Source organism: Vanessa cardui, chromosome 2, assembly GCF_905220365.1.
Source record: "Vanessa cardui chromosome 2, ilVanCard2.1, whole genome shotgun sequence".
Lineage (NCBI taxonomy): Eukaryota > Metazoa > Arthropoda > Insecta > Lepidoptera > Nymphalidae > Vanessa > Vanessa cardui.
The window spans coordinates 11,711,583-11,730,887 of NC_061124.1; the positions used below are offsets into that span (position 1 = coordinate 11,711,583).

The 19,305-nt window shown below is 32.5% G+C and overlaps 3 protein-coding genes across 4 annotated transcripts; 1 reads left to right on the forward strand and 2 right to left on the reverse strand.

Moving 5' to 3' along the window:
• Nucleotides 1-1,453: 1,453 nt before the first annotated feature.
• On the forward strand, nucleotides 1,454-15,048 carry LOC124536552 (reduced folate transporter-like). The gene is made up of 7 exons (XM_047113126.1): nucleotides 1,454-2,144; nucleotides 3,564-3,694; nucleotides 6,001-6,145; nucleotides 10,268-10,413; nucleotides 12,241-12,426; nucleotides 13,179-13,396; nucleotides 14,541-15,048. The coding sequence occupies exons 1-7, from the start codon at nucleotides 1,910-1,912 to the stop codon at nucleotides 14,788-14,790; spliced, it is 1,311 nt and encodes a 436-aa protein (XP_046969082.1). The 5' UTR covers nucleotides 1,454-1,909; the 3' UTR covers nucleotides 14,791-15,048.
• A 664-nt stretch (nucleotides 15,049-15,712) lies between these two features.
• LOC124536568 (single-pass membrane and coiled-coil domain-containing protein 4) lies at nucleotides 15,713-16,232 on the reverse strand. The gene has a single exon (XM_047113127.1). It carries the CDS (start codon nucleotides 16,223-16,225, stop codon nucleotides 16,043-16,045), a length of 183 nt encoding a protein of 60 aa, XP_046969083.1. The 5' UTR covers nucleotides 16,226-16,232; the 3' UTR covers nucleotides 15,713-16,042.
• Nucleotides 16,233-17,302: 1,070 nt separating this feature from the next.
• On the reverse strand, nucleotides 17,303-19,305 carry LOC124541073 (polyisoprenoid diphosphate/phosphate phosphohydrolase PLPP6). Of its 2 annotated transcripts, none has more exons than XM_047118906.1 (4): nucleotides 19,197-19,305; nucleotides 18,718-18,864; nucleotides 18,132-18,231; nucleotides 17,303-17,939 (listed from the first exon to the last, which is right to left on the reverse strand). In XM_047118906.1, the coding sequence occupies exons 2-4, from the start codon at nucleotides 18,826-18,828 to the stop codon at nucleotides 17,545-17,547; spliced, it is 606 nt and encodes a 201-aa protein (XP_046974862.1). In that variant the 5' UTR covers nucleotides 18,829-18,864; nucleotides 19,197-19,305; the 3' UTR covers nucleotides 17,303-17,544. The 2 variants fall into 2 exon arrangements, with proteins under 2 accessions (XP_046974862.1, XP_046974854.1); XM_047118898.1 differs by having other exon boundaries at nucleotides 19,012-19,303.

Genomic DNA, 19,305 nt, shown 5'->3' on the forward strand with positions numbered 1-19,305 from the left:
GTCCGTGATTGAAATCTCTGTTTAAATCGCTCTAGCTCAGAAGCCTATAGAATAGGGAAGATGCAATATTTTTATTTTAAAGAACTCCATATAGAATAGACCACTCAAATTTATTGCAAAAAAATTGGTTTCAAACTGTCTATTTAATTTTTCGCCCGAAAACAGGTCTATATTTCTTATGACGTCACTCCTGTCTGTCACTGGCCCATTGATCATACTTATCCTCACTGGCTTTCGGACTTTTTCTCGACTTCTGTGATACTTTTTTGTAAAAATTTCAAACGGACTATTCGATACTCCGAAAAAAACCGTATTGACGTATTATTGTGCCAATGTGTTCATCTACTTCAACAAAGTTTTCAAATAAATGGTTTTTGAATGGACCTTCTGACACAAAACTGAGAAAAAGTGAAGCTGAAAAGAGGAATCTGGAGTCTGCTTTCACAAACCCTACTTCCATTTTTATTCAAAATACGAGGTTAATTTTCGTTTCAATATTCACTTTTTTTTACAAATAAAACCTCAAATAAGTAGTTATAACAGGAGTGACGTCCTGAACGTTGAAAACGTCCTGAGTGTTGTGAAATACGTGCCGTTTCAAGTTACCTTAATTTGGAATTATTGTTAAAAAAACAACATTTTATCAAATATAAACCTTGCAATGGCCCTTCTTTTATACTTTTTTAACATTTTAATAGCAAAATTTTCATAAATATTATTTTTTCATATTCCCTATGGTGCTGTTTCTCTGGCAGATTTACATTTTAACTAACTTTATTTTTAAAAACTAAACTGTAATTGTTACAATAATAGCAATAATTAATTGGTCAGAATAATACATATGTAAGTATAGTACGACACAACTTAGATGTAGCATCGGCAAAATTCGTAAAACCGATCACATCTGAATTAAGAACGCTATCCCATAAACATTTATTTATTTTGTGATTATCAACATTTAGTTCTTTAGACAAACGTGTAATGTGAAATGATCTTGTAATATCAAATGATCATTATGAAATATATTCGTCAATTTGACTCGTCGATTTACGTGCACTTGCTTTCTCGGGTTGAATTGACACGAGAATCTATAGCAATTAATAACGTCGAATGGCGCGATATGGAGCTATTTTTATTGGTTGTATAAATAGGCAATAATCGGTTTTATTGAATTTGCTGTACTACACCCAATAGGCTAACACTACCCAATCATACATACCATTAATTGGAATATATGGTGAGTGGTACCCACCCAGACTTATTTAATATTTAATTATACCAGACAAATTATACTACATTCTATGTGCATGAAAAAAAAATATAAGAAAATCGTTTGAAAAAATGGTTACTATTTTTTATTATAGTAACACGTCAATGCAAAAATGCAATACAAAATATTTTATATTATCTTGATGTTGTATCACATTTTGTATGTCACAGTTTTTACAGGTTAAAATGTCATTGTCATAAATTCATAATAATCAAATAATGTTATGTCATATGGCTTAATTTGAACTTTAATAATATTATACTCGTTGTGCCAGAGGCTTATAAAACGATAAAACATAATGAGATACATGGAAAGTAACATTATTTCTTTACATTTTGTAACGGACAAACGAAACTTATTCGTACACAAACAAAAACAGATTCCGGCATCAATACACAAAGAAAATAATAATCGCTAAATACTATAGGTTTTCACTCTTAATATAATCTAAAATCTAAATTTAAAAGGAGATTGAAACGAAATAAGGAAAGACTTTTGCACGATGCATGACAAACTATTGCACATGTTGGTTACAAACGCATTTCAGAAACATTCGTGTGGTGGGAATAATATAAACAGCACGTCGCACGTGCTATTCTTATGTAAACTTTTTATTTTGTGACATAAAATTTATTAAAAATGGAAAACTGGATAAAAATTACCCTCGTCCTGTGTTTATTTGGAACTTTGCGTGAGATCCGGCCCTCAGAGCCTTTTGTTACTGAATTTCTTCTCGGCGAGTGGCGTAATATTACTGAAGATCAATTAAATCGCGAAGTCTATCCGGTTGGAACTTATTCATATTTAGCCCTTCTTGTTGTAATATTTTTGATCACCGACTTCCTTAGGTTCAAGCCAGTTATTATTTTATCAGGTGAGTTGATGTAAATATTTCTCTTTTTTACACAATATTGAATTTTCAACAGAAGTCTTAATTAAAATCACATTCTAAATTAATATAAGTATCATATTTAAATAATACAATTGATAAATAATACAATTGATAAATTGAAAAAGAATTTCAAATCCCTTTTTGGGTATTAATCTTTATTTTAATTAAAATATATATTATGCCCATTAGTTTCAAAGCTATAATGTTAAATTAACCAATCATATTAACCTTATCTTAAATGATTATCATCTTATCATTATCAATATTGAGTAAATATTTAGTTAATTTTTATCATAGTTTGGATTTGGAAAAACATTAATCCCATAATTAAAATCTCTTATTTTATAAAATAAATAAATAGGTGAAAAGTAGAAATTTAAAAAATCAAAAAGGAAATATAATTTTTGTTACGTAATACTCCCTAATATAAACTAAATAAAACAATTTAAAGTTTATCCTTAACTGTAACTAGTGTGTATTGTCAGGGTAACATTAAATTATAGAAAATAATTCTATTTACTGCTCTTGCTCTTTTAAAAACACTTAGGAACAAGTAATTCAAAATTTTCTACATAGAATTAAAATTCAACAAAAGACGATTTTATGCAATTCATCAACATTTATGATGCAAAAGTCTTAAATATACTTGCTGCACAAATTGTCTTTTGATAAATAAACTTATCAGTATCTATCTTATCAAAGTTATTTTACGTGAGGCAAGCTGTGTCTCACTAATACTATCTTATTTGCATCATTATACTACTTTTATCATTTTAATGATAAAAATCATATTTAATTAGCTCTTATCTCTAGATTAACCCTAATCCAGTATGATTAAATTAAAAAAAGTCATTATTTCCCTGTAAATGACATATACGGTTTTCAACTTTATGATTATTGTGGTAAGCATTAAAATAATATATTTTTTTAATTGAATGGGTTTCAAGACCAAAACATTAAACAGCAACAGTTATCTTTAAATGATTTATCATCTAAATATATTACAATAATAAAGTGGTTACTATAAACATTTAGAATAGAACTATCCCAATTAATGAAATTAACTGAAATAAAATTAAATTTAGTATTATTTAATCATATTTAATTATCACGGGTCTAACATATTTTCTAACATATTTTACTCTGTCTGTCTGTACATCAGTCCTTCACAACCAAACCACTAAACCGAATTTCATGAAATTTACATACGGTATGGTAAACAAAACATGAACTCCAAGTAGGCCATATGCTTCTTTTTTGCCTAACACATGACAATCAACGCCCTTAAACGTGAGTGAAGCCACGGGGCACTACTAGTTTTTATATAATTATAATTCTTATCAAGCATTTACCATTGTTCTTAAAAAGTATGAAAATATATATTTTTTAATTTCAATCTAGGTCTAAGTGGTATCTCAGTCTATGCTGTACTACTATGGACTTCCAGCATAGAATGGCTCCAAGTCTCTCAATTTCTGTACGGACTGTACATGGCTACAGAAGTTGCTTATTTGACTTACATATATGCGAAGGTAAGTTTCATATTACAAATAGGAATTTCATAGTATTGAATCATAATTGAGAATTGAATCATGTAAGGAAGTTATTTTAAGGTTATTTCATTAGACATACCAATGAGGTTTTATATTCTATTTACATAAATTATTAAGATAAGTATGATGAACTATTTCAGTCGAGGCGTGTATTCTCAAGGGCTCTAGCCCCGTGTAGGATATAACACACAAATGTGAGTAAAAAATTGAACTCCATTCTTTCACTCTGATAATTTAATGGAACAGATAATCCAATGCGTTCAATAATACTTAAGGCAACGGCTATACACTATATGCTTTTTGTAGCACGATCTTATCTACACCGTGTCCAAACTACAGGCCGCTATTGGGGATTTGTCAACTGGTAACAGTTTCTTAGTATACCTAGGAACTAGACTAATGAGAAATTCAAGCATATATCGAATTACAATCAGGATAGATCTTACTACTGCAAAGTGATCTCTTCGACGTATTCTACTTCGATGTCATTAAAACAATATTCAGATATCTTATAATTTCTCCGAAAGTATCCGAAAACTTAGTACGTCTTCAATTATCTAAACTGAAGTTATTTTTGTAATTAAAACCTATAATTGATTCTTTATTACCTACCAATGATAAACGACTTATTTTTAAAAGATAAATACTTAAGTGTTAAGAAGTTGCGTGTTCTTTGTAGATCTTTAAATATCTTTGTGTCGTTCAAAATTTGACGTAACGAACTTTATTTAAAAAATAGAAAATTTTACTGCTTTGGCGTAACAAACATGCTGTATAGTATACCTTTTATGAAAAGAAAAAAATCTTTCTAATTACGCAGTACATATTAAAGCACGCAAACACAGCTTCCCTCTCTCTCTCATAATCTGATCAAATCCGACATTATCCTAAAGAGTTCAGATGTTTGAGAAATTGAGAAGAGCGTTGGTGACGCTCTTACGTGCTTTCCGAGACATAGGGGTACAATCATTTTCAACTTCAAGACCCCGATTGCTTACTGAGAATTTTTCGACAGAAAACTCCATTACATGTTATCGGTCTGACATGGGGTTTGAACCTTGATCCTTCGTGTCCGTGGCCAAATATCCAGCCACCGATACAATACCATACCGATACCCATACCATGATACAAAAATCATACCATCCTATGGGTCTTAGATCTTCACTATGTTAACATTTAATCTTATTACGATTGCATTGATGATATGGCTAAACGCATTCCTGTGTAGGTAAGGACTAGGTCATTACCACATAGCTCTCATTGAAACAGCAATAGCTTAGCAGCTTAGTGTACAATAATAATATTAGCATTACTTTGTTATTTTTCAGTCAGGGTAAAAGAGCCAGTGTGTCATAGGTACAAGAGATGTAACATCTTAGTTTTCATTAGGTTGAATGGAAACTATGAAAGATAATTTCATTCAGTGTCAAATTTTATGCGCGGTAGTCATCACTATTTTAACTAATTTACAAATAGCAGAAACCGAATTACGTCATGATTGGGCACAAGTGTTCCATTGGATTAATCAAAGAAGTTAAAATAATTTTTGCGACTCAATATTGTACGAAAACTAGATTGTGGAAAATAATTTTATCTTCGATAGTTTAGTACAGAGGTCGGCAACCTTTTGGTAGACAAGGGCCAGGAGGTGGCAAAATAAAGTATAGGCGAGCCGCAGTCATGATATTAACCTTAGAAGCCCAATATACCTACGCATAATTAGTGTTAATTAGTCATATTTCATAGAACAGATACAAACGACTTAAACAGGAAACAGACTTTTTTATACTAGCGGCAAGATACGATGGCCGTTTTGACACATTAAAAAAGTGATGTGAAATGTAAATTTATTATCAATATAATATATTCAAATCTTTGTTTTTTTGCAAGTAATTTAATTCAAGTTTTTGTTGCAAGTAGTATCTGATTAAAAAGGTTTAAGAAAAAAATATATAAAATAAGTTTAAGTAATATATTCGAACGAAATCAATTTAAATCAAAAATTGGAATTAGAATGAATAACTTTATAAACACATTACATACAAATAAATTGATACAAAAAAAAACAAAAACACTAGTGGCTATATTTTATCGAAGTCGTCCATACTGCTGCTTTCACTCTCACTGCTATCGTCACATTAATTATAAGTTCATTTTCTAAAATATTATCTATTTTCACATTTATGTTGCCGACCGCTTAGTACAATATCTGTGCTAAATTTCATGACGTTAACCCCTAAGAAAAATAAGTTGAAATTTATTGACTTATTTCGTTTATTTTCAGGTGGATTCAGCGAAGTACCCTCTCGTTTCGTCTTGTACTCGGATAGCAGCACTGACGGGTCGTTTCCTGTCTGGAGCAAGTTCCCAGCTCCTGACTCATTACGGACTGATGAACTATCGTGATTTGAATTACATCACCTTTGCTGGTATGTTCTCCTGGTACGTTAAATTGATACGCGTGGTTACTGTAGCTAAATTTTATATCATTTTCGAATTACTTTTTTATTTTATTTGGAAAAGTTACATAATTACACTCAATTAAGACTTAACATTTCGTTTAAAATTAATTAATAACCGAAAACAATGTCATTAAATTAATAATTGTGGCAATAGCCGTTGTAAAACAAATAAATCATTGAATTGAAATGATTTGATAACCCCTAAGATTTATTTCTTATTCTCTCATATCATCTCTATCTTCTGTTTGATTTATTTGCGGTTTGATGGACGTATTTATTTTAATTAACAGCATTCCGACGTAGTTGCAATATATATCACAATTGTCTTGAGCCTGTCTCGGTATCCTTTATACCCTTTTTATTAAAGCCAACAGGTTGAATCTAAGATTAGGGTGCGTTCACACGAGCAAACTACCTTCAATTGTAATAATTATTTTACTAAGTATTAGGTATTAGCACTGAGTCTCAATGCAAAATTTTGGGAGTGATTTAGTAAAATTTTGAATAAAACGATATTTTTTATTCGATTATTGAAAGAACGTTAATATTCCAAAGAACTGTCATTGCATCTACTTACCATCCCATGGTGGAGTTGTACCCTTTTATTTTCACGCCTGATACTCAATAATTAAATAAACATATAAATAGATACTAGATAATTAGCGGAAAACAGTAACTACTATAGAATATATATTTTAAATATGTGAGAACTTTTAATTTAATTTAAAATTAATTAGTTACTCGTGACAACGAACCCGTCGTTGTCACGAGTCAGGTAAAAAAGTATCGTATGTCCTTCCTTGGATGTCAAGCTTGCTTCACAACAAATTTCAACGAATTCGGTTCACTGGTTTGGCCGTAAAAGAGCGTCAGACAGACTGACGGAGGTATACTATGGTATTTACTACGGTATTTATAATAATAGTATAGACTGTAAAATAATAAAATTACACAACTTGCTCACAAAATTTCGAGCCATTTGCAATTGCATAATAGGAATAAAATTTTAAGTGTAGTTCTGACTTGAAATAAATATCTGCAAGCATAAAAAAAAACAACTTTCAGGCACGTAAACACATCTATTCAGATACAAGATACAATTTTACTAAAATATAAATATATGTGTATCCGAAAGTTTGGATCGATGGATGGATGTTTGTTACCCAATCACTCCAGAACCAGTGCCGTAATTAGCCTTTTCTGCGCCCTGTGCGAGCTTCTATAACTGCGCTCTATTTAAGCAGACCCTTTGCCTATTTTAATGTCTCACTCACTAAAACTTAAACGCAGGTTCACTACTGAAAATGCGCTGCCCATTAACGATAAGCACTAAACACAAATACGCTCTGCGCTGCCAAAAAAATGAGCGCGATGTGTGTTTTTAATGATACTAGCATGTAAGCGTATTGCCTACAAACGTATTGTATTGGAATCGAGTACTAGGGGCTCAGCGGAATCTTAACAAGAGCAAAACGAAAAAACAATAGTCCTGCAAAGTCTGTCTATTCTTGCGCCCCAGAGAGTCTACGCTCTGTGCCTGGGTACCGGTGGCACCGCCCTATTTACAACACTGTCCAGAACGGCTAGTCTACAACAACAACAACAACAGCCTGTAAATTCCCACTGCTGGGCTAAAGGCTTCCTCTCCCTTTGAGGAGAAGGTTTGGAACAAATTCCACCACGCTGTTCCAATGCGGGTTGGTGGAATACACATGTGGCAGAATTTATATGAAGTTTTTCACATGCAGGTTTCCTCACGATGTTTTTCTTCACCGCTGAGCTCGAGATGAATTATAAAGACAAATTAAGCACATGAATCAGCGGTGCTTGCCTGGGTTTGAACCCGCAATCATCGGTTAAGATGCACGCGTTCTAACTACTGGGCCATCTCGACTCTTGGCTAGTCTAGCTGTGTGTGAAATTTAATTCAGATTCGAATTAAATTTGACACACAGCTAGACTAAAGTCTGTGAATCCATGCATGTTTTTTATCCCTAATACCGGCACTCCTTGGAGTGAGGAGCGAGGGGGTAAGAAACTAATGAATAATGACTTAGATAAAGTCAATCACGCAAATGTATTCTCTCGTTTCACAATACATGAATGATTAGATAATAAAGCAAATAACGAGAACAATAGCGATGATGTATCTTTAATTGACTCGTATACCGAGTTACCTACCTCAACGACTAATTATAAATGATCTAAAAATAAATATTTATATGCGTAGACATTTCTCGCTGTAAAATATCGTTTCTTTCTTACGAAATTGCCTATCAACAATAATTGTTTTCAAGTTGAAAAATCTATATCACTATCACTACATAGTATAAAGCAAAGTCGCTTTCTCTGTCCCTACACCCCTATGTATGCTTAAATCATTAAAACTACGCAACAGATCTTGATACATTATTTTTAATAGATAGAATGATTCAAGTAGGTTTAAATGTTTAATACATGCACAATAAAGTAGAGAATGACTGAAAAACTGTGAACATTGCAAGATACAATATTTTTAGTATCAGCATTGCAACCGTGCGAAGCCGGGGCGGGTCGCTAGTATGTGTATAAAAGCGAAATATCACTATCTGATATTGCGAAATGTCAGAAACTATAAAACCTGCAATCTAGAACCGTAGATGTCGGAACAGATTTGATGAAATTCCACCCCTTAAGGGGGTAAAACGGAAATTGGAATCTCAGGATCTACTAGTACCTTATGCGTCATAGGATTCGATGTATTCAATCCACTTAAATTCAATCTTATTTCTTAGTATGAATAAAAAAACGATGGGTTAGGTTGTATTTGGACGTTTCGAAAACACTATATGTATTTATATCATATGTAGCGTTTTTATTAATTAATGGTATCCGTGCTAAGTCAGAACGGGTCAGTTTTATTGTTATTAATAAAATATTATAAGCAATTCAAAAATATAAAGTTTATTTTTAAATAAGACACGAGCATAAGGCACAATTTATCGCTTATTCCTTCAATAGTCTTAAACATTTCGTATAATAATAACTCACCTATTATCAGTAATGTAAAACAGACGATTCGTTTTCTTAAATAAGTCTGTTATTTTAATCAATTTCGTTGCTTTGATAACAATTTTAAATACAGACTTCATTGTAGGTTAAAAAAAGATAACTGTTGTAATTAAGATTGAATACAGTATTACTATGAAAGGAATTCTTATTACGTATGTTTTTATAATTACAGTTAATTATATGTAGATCTTAACGAGTAATTTCTTCCGTCAATGTACTATACAAGCACACATACTCATATATATACAATATACATATATGACACTGTATGCAAGTCCATTCATTTTGTATTTAATAGGATAAGTCTTTGAATATTAAATTGGCCACTAGTCGGTACTGCAGCACAATCTTGGGTTCAATTGCACTTTTACACAGGTTTTGCTAAAGAGGGGAAACCGTCACAATATGCCTTTTAATAAAAATCAATAATAGTTTAAATTAATTGGGAAGGGTTTGGAATAAAACAATGTAATACATCATCATCCTCCTGCCGTTATCCCAATTTAATTTGTATTCGGCGCAGCATGTTTTCTTCTTCCATACTTCTCTGTCTGACGTCATTTCACAATCAACATCCTTTAAAGACATAGCATGTTATATTGAATTAACGTGCTTGTATCCCTGGGTACAACACTGACCATTGTACAACAGGCCTCAATTTCAGGATCCGATGGGACGTCAATGATACTATCAGAAAGAGTTACCCAAGATTAAATTTTTTTCCAAGTGAGAGTAAAAACAAGCTGTGCTAACAACTTAAAATTGCCACCCAGCCTCCTTTCTACGACAAATTTAATTTTTTTATGCTAATACTAGCTGTGCCCGCAACTTCATGCATGATTGAATTAACAAAAAAGTTATTGTCGTATGAAAATCCAAACCATCGAAAGTCCCGTCAAAATCGGTCCAGTCGTTCCAGAAATTATCAGGAACAAACATTGAAAAAAAAATATTTTTGAAGTACATTTACCGTACCGCTTTTTACTTAATGCATATTAACTACTACATAATATATGTAACAAACAATTTATTTTACAGCTCAAATTTTGGCAACGTTCTGGGCATTTTGGCTGCCACCTGTTCCTTATGGAATATACTTTCACAGACGCTCAATAGCCACTACCATTCAAATAGACATAGGAACTATGAACATGGAAAAGCAGAATCCACAGCAATCCGAGAAGGTAAACAATTTTAGTGTCTGATATTTGATCTTTGTAATTGTGCACGGTAACGCAAATATAGACTTGTTGGTGATAAGTGATCACCTACAAATACGGACATTCATATTTGCAGTGGCGGATTTACCAATAGGCTAAGTAGGCTGGAGCCTAGGTCGGCAGATTTAGAGGGGCGGCAAATTTAGCCCAAGTTTGTTATTATCTTACAGAAATAAAAAAAAAAACTTATAAGTATGTGCGTCTGTTATCCGTATACTCGTCACTACGTAGCGGGTTGGAAAACTAGTCTACTGTCTAGTAACTGACTGAAATATCACTAGTTTATAATCATACTAATAACGGAAAAAAACCGATGTAATGAGGACGATAGAACACAAATCATAAATGTTGCAAAAAGAAGTAGGGGCGGCAAAAATTGAATAGCCTACTATCCTACTATATTTTTCACATCTAGTATCATAAGGTATAATTATACCTCGTCACGGTAGTATGCGAAAGCGATCTCGTGGCGCCCACTGAAAAGACGTAGAGAGTATCGCTGGTTTTCTAGTGGGTATTACGGTGTACCGGAGCGCACTCGGCGTCCAGAACACCTAAGAGTCCCACATACCCCTCCACTTATATATATATATATATATTATAATAAACAAGCAACATCTGCGTCAAGTCACACAACTTCCCTTAAAAAAAAAAAAAGGCTGGAGACGGGAGATTCGTGGTTGACACATTGAGAATTGAGATCGCGAATATAATTATTACGGTGTAATGTGATTATTGATGGTTATTTGTGTTGTAGACTAAAAGTTTTCTTTTGTGGTAGATTGATTGTTATTTTAAATTAAAGATAATTGTTATAGAGGTTAACCTACTTTCTACTTCTGGTTCTAAAAATATATATCATATAAATAAAAAGTAGTAAATTATTCACTATCTTTAAGTAGGCACATATAAAGTTCGACAGTACGTCAAATGACTCTGAGCAGGGTTTGATGTGTATGGTAATAATCAGTACTCATATCTTTATATGAGTAATCAGTTGTACAGAGTATTATAAATGAGATAAGACCAAGTCATTATAGCCGTCTTCATAAATTCATGAAACAAAATATTTTCTAAGAAAAGTTTTAGAATTTATTTGCCAACACAATATGCAGGTTTCCTGGCAATGTTATTATTCTATCTTAGCATTTGTCTTGACTTTTATAGTCGAGTAGTGTATATACCGGGTTTCAAGCGAACGCCACTCCGAAGTCCCGGGTTCGATTACCGACTGAGTCGATGTAGAAAAGGTTTATTAGTTTTCTACGTTATCTTGGGTCTGGGTGTTTGTGGTACCGTCGTTACTTCTGATTGTTCATAACACGGGTGATTTAGCTACTTACATTGGGATCCAATATTATATATTTATTATTAGATATTATTTAAGTAACTTATTAAGCACGTTCAAGCAAACTCTGATTTGACATTTTTTCAAAAAGAGGTCTTTGGTTAAGATAATAAAACATGTTCTGTCCATTAGAGGTTTCTTCTATCCATTACGTCATCTCAAGCAATTAAAATAATATCAACTGATTGCAGCCAGTGACGTAGCTAGATGAGGAAGGGCCCCGGTACATAGAAAAAGAACCGGGCCCTCACCCCCTCTATCCCATCCCTCTTTAACTAATAATTACCCTTTAAAATTATAGATACCAATAAAGAAATCTTGTGAGCAATGTCGTGTTTTACTAGCTTCAGAAGCTAAAGGTTTAGTTTAGAGGGCCCCCTGAACTCGGGGGCCCTGGTGCACTGCACTGCCTGGCCCTACGATAGCTACGCTACTGATTGCAGCGTTCGTTCCGTAAGGACATAACGGATGCGGCGTACCTCATCGCGCGGCACGCCCGCTCCGCCTACACTCGGCCGAAGGTTCTCGCGTGGTCTGCGCTGTACGCGGCCGCCATGGCGCTGTTCGTACAGGCGCAGACCTACGTGCAACTACTCTGGAACCAGATACAGAAGGACGATGAAGCACCGGTTAGTATCTTTATAATATTATCTCCTCATTTGGTCACAGAGGCCAATCTCTCCAGTTTAAATCCACTGCAAAATTGGCATAATTCTGCATGGCGTGTAGAATGTAGATAATCTGAGTTTCTATTCGTCCATATTTATAGTACACTTTGCTAGCTTCCATTGATGAGTAGAAATGTCTACCAAATCACATTATTTATATTAATATTATAAATGTGAAAGTCACTCAGTCTGTCTGTCTGTCGCTCTTTCCCTACCAAACCGTTGTACTGAATTTGATGAAATTTGTTATGAAGCAAACTTGAACTCCAAGAAAAGACAGCTTCTATTTTGCCGAACACATGACTTCTTATAATGTTGGCTTAAATTTTCGCGATTATTACACATCGAAATAAAACTAGTTATAACGGATTTGAATCGCGTATATATATTTATACCCTTATTTATACAGTCTACCCGTGACCACGAACGCTTTAAAGTGCTCTAAATAATTAATATACGCGATTCAAATCCGTTATAACTAGTTTCATTTCAACATGACTTCTTAATAAACACGTGAGGTGTAAGTGATGATGTAGCTGATGACGTCTACGTCTCCGTGACCACGAACGCTGTAAAGTGCTCGAAACGTCAGGATGTTAAAAATAATTAATATACGCGTTTCAAATCCGTTATAACTAGTTTCATTTCAACATGACTTCTTAAACACGTGAGGTGTAAGGGATGATGTAGCTGATGACGTCAACGTCTTCCAGGTGGTGTATAACGGCGCGGTGGAGGCCGTGCAGACGCTGCTGGGCGCGGGGGGCGCGCTGGCGGCGTCGTACTGCGCGCGCGCCGCGCTGCCCGCGCCCGCGGCCGCCGCGCAGGGCGCCGCCGTGTTCGCGGGCACCCACGTGCCCAACGTGTTCGCGTCCTACGCGGGATACATCGTCATGGGACTGCTCTACCACTACACCATCACGTTAGCCAGGTGAGTCAAAGCTAGTAGACTAGATACATGTATAGTACGACACAACTTAGATGTCGCATCGGCAAAATTCGTAAAACCGATCACATCCGAATTGCGTACGCTATCCTAAATTATCAATATTTATTTGTCATGCGAATATGATCTTTACACAAACGTAATAACGTATAATATCATATGACCTAATATATTCGTCAATTTGACGCGTCGATTTACATGCACTTGCTTCCTCTGACGCGTGAATCTATAGCGACGAATAGCGTCGAATGGCGCGATAGGGAGCTATTTCTATTGGTTGTGTAAATCGGCAGCAATCGGTTTTATTTTCATTCCATTGCATTTTCCGATGCTCTCCGATCTAATTTGTGTCATACTATACTGGCCGAATGGTCTTGTATGAGTTCATATGATAAATATATATATGAGACAACATCACATACATTACTCTGATCCCAATGTAAGTAGCTGAAGCACTTGTATTATGGAAATCAGAAGTAACGACGGTACCACAAACACCCAGACCCAAGACAACATAGAAAACTAATGGTAATCTACATCGACTCGGCCAGGAATCGAACCCGCGACCTCAGAGTGGCGTACCCATGAAAACCGGTGTACACACCACTCGACCATGGAGGGTGTAGAGGTTGTGGAGGTTGTGCAAGTACCACTGACGCGCCAGTTAGCCAAATAACAGTATGCAGTATTGTTGTGTTCCGGTTTGAAGGGTGAGTGAGCCAGTGTAACTACAGGCACAAGGGACATAACAACTTAGTTCCCAAGGTTGGTGGCACATTGACGTGTAAGGAATAGTTAATATTTCTTACAGCGTCATTGTCTATGGGTGATGGTGACAACTTACCATCAGGTGGCCCATGTGCTCGTCCACCAACCTATACCATTAAAAAAAAAAAGTTATTTTACTGTCAGTCAGCAATATAAATCTAAATATAAATGACAATGAGAGTTACAATAAGACCTTTAACCATAATGTGATATACTCTGTTCATATTTCCTGATTATTATTGTATAGATAGATTCCATTCTATTAATATTTTCGAGTAACTTTTTTAATGTCAATTGTCCTGACACTCAGCTTTTAAATTTATAAAATAGCACTTATTTTTTTTTTTTTTATACCTTTTAGTGCAAAAATTGCTGGTCAGCTCAGTGATGACAGCTGTTTCGGTCTCATATTCGGTATCAACACCTTGCTGGGTACGGGTCTACAGTCTCTCCTCACACTAATTCTCATACAAACGCTCACATTGCCAATCGCAGCACAGTACTTCACTCTCAGCGGCTTGTTCTTAGTCCTAGCGTCAATTTGGATGCTTGGCTGGATAGTAAATGTATGTAGACAAACAAAAAGTATTAGTGTTACAAATCAGTATTAAGTAGACGTAGAAGATTGTTCCTAACTTAGTTTCGTATTGAGGGATCTGATTGTATTGTTTTTTTTTCGGTGTAGAAATTAGTTAGGAAAGGTGCTTTTGCGTTGTCTTTTTATATATTTTATAATGTTGTGAGTATGACTCTAAAAGTAGATTTAATGTTATTTTAGTTTTATATATGTTGATAAAAGACAATCTGTAATTCCTGAACTGTGAAGTATATTTTTTAAATTGCAAATATATTTATTAACTTAGGCTGAATTTTTTTTCTTTTATTATGACCTAAAATATCACCCTTTTATATATTATCAAATGTTTGTAAAAAATAGATTATATATTTATAAATTGTTTAGAAATTACTATTGTTTAAACTTTTATAAAAAAAAATTGGTTACATAATGTTTTATGATTGACTAGTACCATGTCATGATACCGATAATCATAATAAAATATATCCAGTAGTACTTTAATATCAGATTAATGAACAAACAGTACTACTATTTGAAAAGATATGTAAATGGAAGTCACATTATTTAATACTGAATAATAATTTGTTTTCAAAATAATGCATAATTTTTATACAAATTGATGTCATACATTCCTATTTGGAAAATTAAAGGATAACTATTAATACTTAATAAAGAATTAGTAATAAAAAAAATAATTTAAGAATGCTTTTAGTAAGAAAAAATAAATTTATACTTTTTTAGTGTTAATTTATATGTCATATATGTTTAAAATTGAACTGCAAATTATGATAAATATTAACTAATAAGTACTTAATAAAATTGGTTGGCAATTTTTTTCACTAAGTACAATGTGATGTTAATGAAAAACTTTTAAAAGTTAAATATTTTATTACTAGATAAATTCATATTTTATAAATCTGTATAATATTTATGTAATGATAGATCTTAAATAAATATATGTTTGAAAAATATATTGTTTTAATACCTTGATACACCCTTAATACTGAAACAAGACAGTTTAATTTATTTAAATAAAATATTATGATAAATATAGTGTTTAACAATTTTTCTCTTGCAATTGAAGTTAATCTAATATGTACAATGATATGTTTTGTTTTTGGAATGTTATAGAACATGTTCTTTTTTTATAAAATGCCAGTATTTTATAAATTTCAAATATATAACAGTCACCATACAACTCACAACCATGGTATTATACATTTACGTCATAATCTGGACACTAATAATTTACTATGTACAATTTTATTATAGATATTCGTAGTCCTTTAAGCGTACTGCATCGAAGAGGGTCGTGTTTTAAAGTATACGTAGACACATATCAATAGGAAGATAACCGCAAACGTCGGCAAGACTATTGTGTTTATTTGTTGACGCATCTTAGCAAATTCTTGCTTCCTCTCGCGTTTCTGCTTAGCGGTTTCTTTAACTACTCCCTTGAGCTTCCTCATTGTTAAACTAAAACAAAAATTAATAAAATAAAATTAGAATAACATCAGGCTCTTTCGTCCGGTTAAACTACCTACTTATAATATAAAAGATTTTTTAAATATATTTAATTAAAAATAACAAACAATATAAACTAAACACTTACGATAAATTAAAATTGAATATAAGTTACTTTTATTTAATAATTATTATGTAAAAAAATAATAACACTATCGTGTTTATAAATTACTGTATACGTATAATACACGTCACCACGAACTTTTCTTATGTCTAATATGACAGTGACAATCTATCATGTGACAGTACAATTTTTTAAACCATTTTTCATTTAGAAAGGACTTGAGTAGAGCAGCATACAGTAATTGTAGAATGAGAATTATAAATATATAATTTTTTTATTACTACCGAAAGAAAAAAAAAGCGAAATAAGAGATGAATGATGTTTGAATAATGCAAATTAAATTATGATAATGGTTTTATTCATTAACACATTTATTATACTAATGCGTAGATATCATTAAATTACTCGAAGTTCTTAAAATGCAGTCTGCTTCTTATTTATCTTTTGACCCATTTATTTATATATATATACTAAACTATATATTAGTATCTGCCCTTTGGCAGAGAGAGATGTTATAAGCTTGAACCCTCCACGTAGATAAAAAGAGTGTAGTGATGATAATATGTTACATGTGTGACTGACAACGACTGAGAACTGTGTTCGGTAGCAAATAGAATAATACATAATACAGACCAAAAATAGGGGCAGGAAATTTAGTTTTTACCTTCCTCTAATGTTGAATTTCGTAGTCAGACCTAATCTATACATATAATAAAATTGCAGTGTCTGTTTGTAATATTAAAATAGCCCTTTTTCGGTACATATACCAAAATAACATTTTTTACAATTTTTATCTAACTGTTTGTTTGTTCCAGCTAATCTCTGGAACGACTGGATCAATTTTGACAGGACTTTCTTAATAATACAAACAGACACTCCAATTTTATTGTATGTATAGATTATTTTTAAAACTATTTGTATATAAAATAAATATTGTGCCATAGCAAAAAAAGATCAGTTATTCTTTCAACTTTATTTAATTGTTATAAGTTCACAGCAAATCACATAACATTTTCAATCTACAGAATCACAAGTTGAATTATGAAATCTACATAATTATAAATGTCACTTAAGTGTTTTATAACTTTTTTTTTTAATAAACAATTCAACACACAAGAAATATAATAAGTTAATATAAAAATATTTATATATAATAATATTCATATTTTATGAAAATAAATTTAAGATTAGACTTAGAATTTAGACATGATATTCTCCACCATCTTTCTTTTCATCAGCCAAAGATGTAATAACACTGACAGCGGTGCTTTGAGAAAACCAAATAAGTGACATAAATAATCCTTCCAGGACTCCAATACCCAGACCAGCAAACACATCCAAGAAATAGTGCCTCTCCGCAAGAACCCTCGATATAGCTACAGCTCCAGCCCAAGCAAGCAGGGGTGGATAGAATATAAAATAGATAGGATCTATACAAATCAAAATGAAAGCAACTAAAACTGCTCTACTTGTATGGCCTGAAGGAAAGGAATATTTGTCCGGGTTGCCAGGCAACAATTTGTTCATTGGTAGGGGGCGACGTCTCCTCACAAAAGCCTTCAATACAGCTATTACTATTATATCTAGAATGAGCGCTAAAAACAGAAATTATTATCAGTATTTTTCCAAGAAATAAAAATATTTACAAATATATTGCATTCTGATAAAATTGACGGTTAAATGTTATCTCTTATGATAATGCATTATTCAACATAAAGTATAATTATTATAAGGAAAGTTTTAAAGATATTTATAAGTTTCATTGTACAAGTATTAAAATTACGTACCAAATAACATATTGACTTGTAGTTGATACAGTTCCCTGTTGTTAAAAAACCAAATGAAGGAGAGCCAGCCCGCCAGCCATACTATGCCATGACATGATACCTGGAAAACAAAACAAAATATTATCAATTTGTACATTGTATACTAAAGAATAATTGTAAATAACTAAAATTTATCTGATTTCTATGTCAACACCAATGATTTTCCATAAAAAAGACATGGGAGTCATCTTTTAAGAAAACCAAGATCCAAGAGCACCTGGGGACACCATAGAGTGCATCAAATAAATGGAACTTTTAAATACTTGCTGATTACTTAATTTGCATAAACAAAGCAATTGTCTTATTTGTAATTAGTTTTGCTTAAAATATCATCGGTTGGTGTGTTCTTGAACACCAATTTTACTTTAAATGCAGCTAACAAAAGAATGTTAATAAAGTTGACTCATAGCAATTGTGAATCACGTAATTATATATGCAAGTTATAAGCCCACTTTCAATGTAACTATTTAAAGCAATTACATCACTGACATTGCATACCATAGCAGACAATTTAGACAATATAAACAAAAAAAAGAATAATAGCCACCTCTAAAAACTTTGAATGTATACGAAGTGATCTTAATGCTGTTATATTTTGAGACATTTCAACAAATTTTTTAGTGACTTGAATGTCATATCTTAGTATTCGCTGCAACATGTCTGGAACTTTTCTCTTGTCTTCTATTTCTCCTAACTGAAAATATAAATTAAATACGGTAAAGTACTCCTTACTTATAAAACTTCTTATCATACAATATAAAAAAAATACATAGCTAATTTAATGATCTTTTTAAATGAGAAGAAGCAACGAATTAATAAAATATGTCTCAAATTATCTTACCATGTTGGTTTAAAACAAATAATGGAAAACAATGAAAATTATTGGAACTGCCACTTGAGTAAACTATATTAATCTTTAGTGTTATGTGAAATTGTCAATATAAAAGGAAAAAAGGAAAATACATGCAATGAAAGCTATATTACTACAATGTTTGGATGTAAAAAGTTAGTAAATTTGTATTTTACTTTGAACGATTGAGAATAATAGTAAAAGACTTAATCTTTAGGATATTCTATTCGTATTTCGTTACTAATCGACAAATATCCAACAAAATGTCATCTTGACTTGTCAAAT

Bases quoted from the DNA above. Each gene is read 5' to 3' on its own strand.
- LOC124536552 (XM_047113126.1), top strand. From the start codon at position 1,910: ATGGAAAACTGGATAAAAATTACCCTCGTCCTGTGTTTATTTGGAACT. The intron at 3,695-6,000 runs GTAAGTTTCATA...GTTTATTTTCAG, and splicing joins TGACTTACATATATGCGAAG to GTGGATTCAGCGAAGTACCC. The intron at 6,146-10,267 runs GTATGTTCTCCT...TTTATTTTACAG, and splicing joins GAATTACATCACCTTTGCTG to CTCAAATTTTGGCAACGTTC.
- LOC124536568 (XM_047113127.1), bottom strand. From the start codon at position 16,225: ATGAGGAAGCTCAAGGGAGTAGTTAAAGAAACCGCTAAGCAGAAACGC.
- LOC124541073 (XM_047118898.1), bottom strand. The intron at 18,232-18,717 runs GTGGCTATTATT...TTTGTTTTCCAG, and splicing joins TACATTCAAAGTTTTTAGAG to GTATCATGTCATGGCATAGT. The intron at 17,940-18,131 runs GTACGTAATTTT...TTCTGTTTTTAG, and splicing joins ACAAGTCAATATGTTATTTG to CGCTCATTCTAGATATAATA.